General features: G+C 38.9%; 1 protein-coding gene across 1 annotated transcript in view; it reads right to left on the bottom strand.

Annotated features, from left to right (window-relative positions):
• The window catches only part of LOC119592148, a gene marked incomplete in the record, with an annotated part of 3,808 nt that extends 3,071 nt beyond the window's left edge, over positions 1-737 (bottom strand). The window contains 2 exon segments of the mRNA XM_037940970.1: positions 118-456; positions 583-737. Of these exon segments, the coding sequence (XP_037796898.1) occupies positions 118-456; positions 583-591 (348 nt within the window).
• Positions 738-890: the final 153 nt, after the last annotated feature.

Raw genomic sequence — 890 nt, 5'->3', positions numbered from 1 at the left:
TTGCAGCTCTATCTTACCGTGCATACTGTCTTAGTAACAACCTTTCCTTTCTCGCAATACACAGGTATTTTTTAACCCTCCCCCTTAAATCACATGAGAATTAGCATAGTTGCTTACAACCGATGTTCCTGGTGATTGCTGTTGCCTCTGTTGGTCTCCTTGGTTGCCACTTGAATTCACCGTAATCGGTTGCCCTCGGTTTACATTCTGACTTGGCCGTATTATGTTTGGTCGAATTGGTTGTACATTAGCGTTGTTGTTACTCTGTTGCTGGTTGCTGATTACTCTGTTGTCGTTCCTGTCGATATTACCGCTGCTGGTTTGCTGAACGGTCCGGTCGTTATTCTGACCGACAAGGAATACTTGCATATTTGAATTCTGGTTCTGGAGTAAAGTAACCTTCACGGCTCCATTGCAGAGATTACCAATGCACAACAAAAGCAGCGTAATCACTATCTATAGGAGAAAAGTTGAGCATCAGTCATTACATTTACTTTACATAAGTACTTCCCATCTAAGTAGTGGCAACAATCCAAAGATAAAAAAAATAATAATAATCTAATGGATTTTATTTTACACTACCTTAGCCATCCTTAGTAATCCGTGACTCTCGAACAAATAAGATCACTTTCTTCACTGAACCATCGCAAAGCTCTTTTTCTCAAAGACTGGAAAGTATATGGCTAAACCGACGTGAAAAATGCCATTGGTCAGAAGAGCCATCTATTGCCGGTAAAATGTATAAGAGTAAAATCCGTATTCCCATACATTTATGATTATCAGATACAATCAATAGGAGATGAAGGTTCATCAAGGGTTGACCTTAAAAAAAACACACACACAGTAAGGTATGAGAAACATTTTTAAAACAATCTTTTGCGACCATCTAT

This window comes from Penaeus monodon, chromosome 29, assembly GCF_015228065.2.
Source record: "Penaeus monodon isolate SGIC_2016 chromosome 29, NSTDA_Pmon_1, whole genome shotgun sequence".
Lineage (NCBI taxonomy): Eukaryota > Metazoa > Arthropoda > Malacostraca > Decapoda > Penaeidae > Penaeus > Penaeus monodon.
This window is presented reverse-complemented; position numbering and strand designations above follow the sequence as displayed.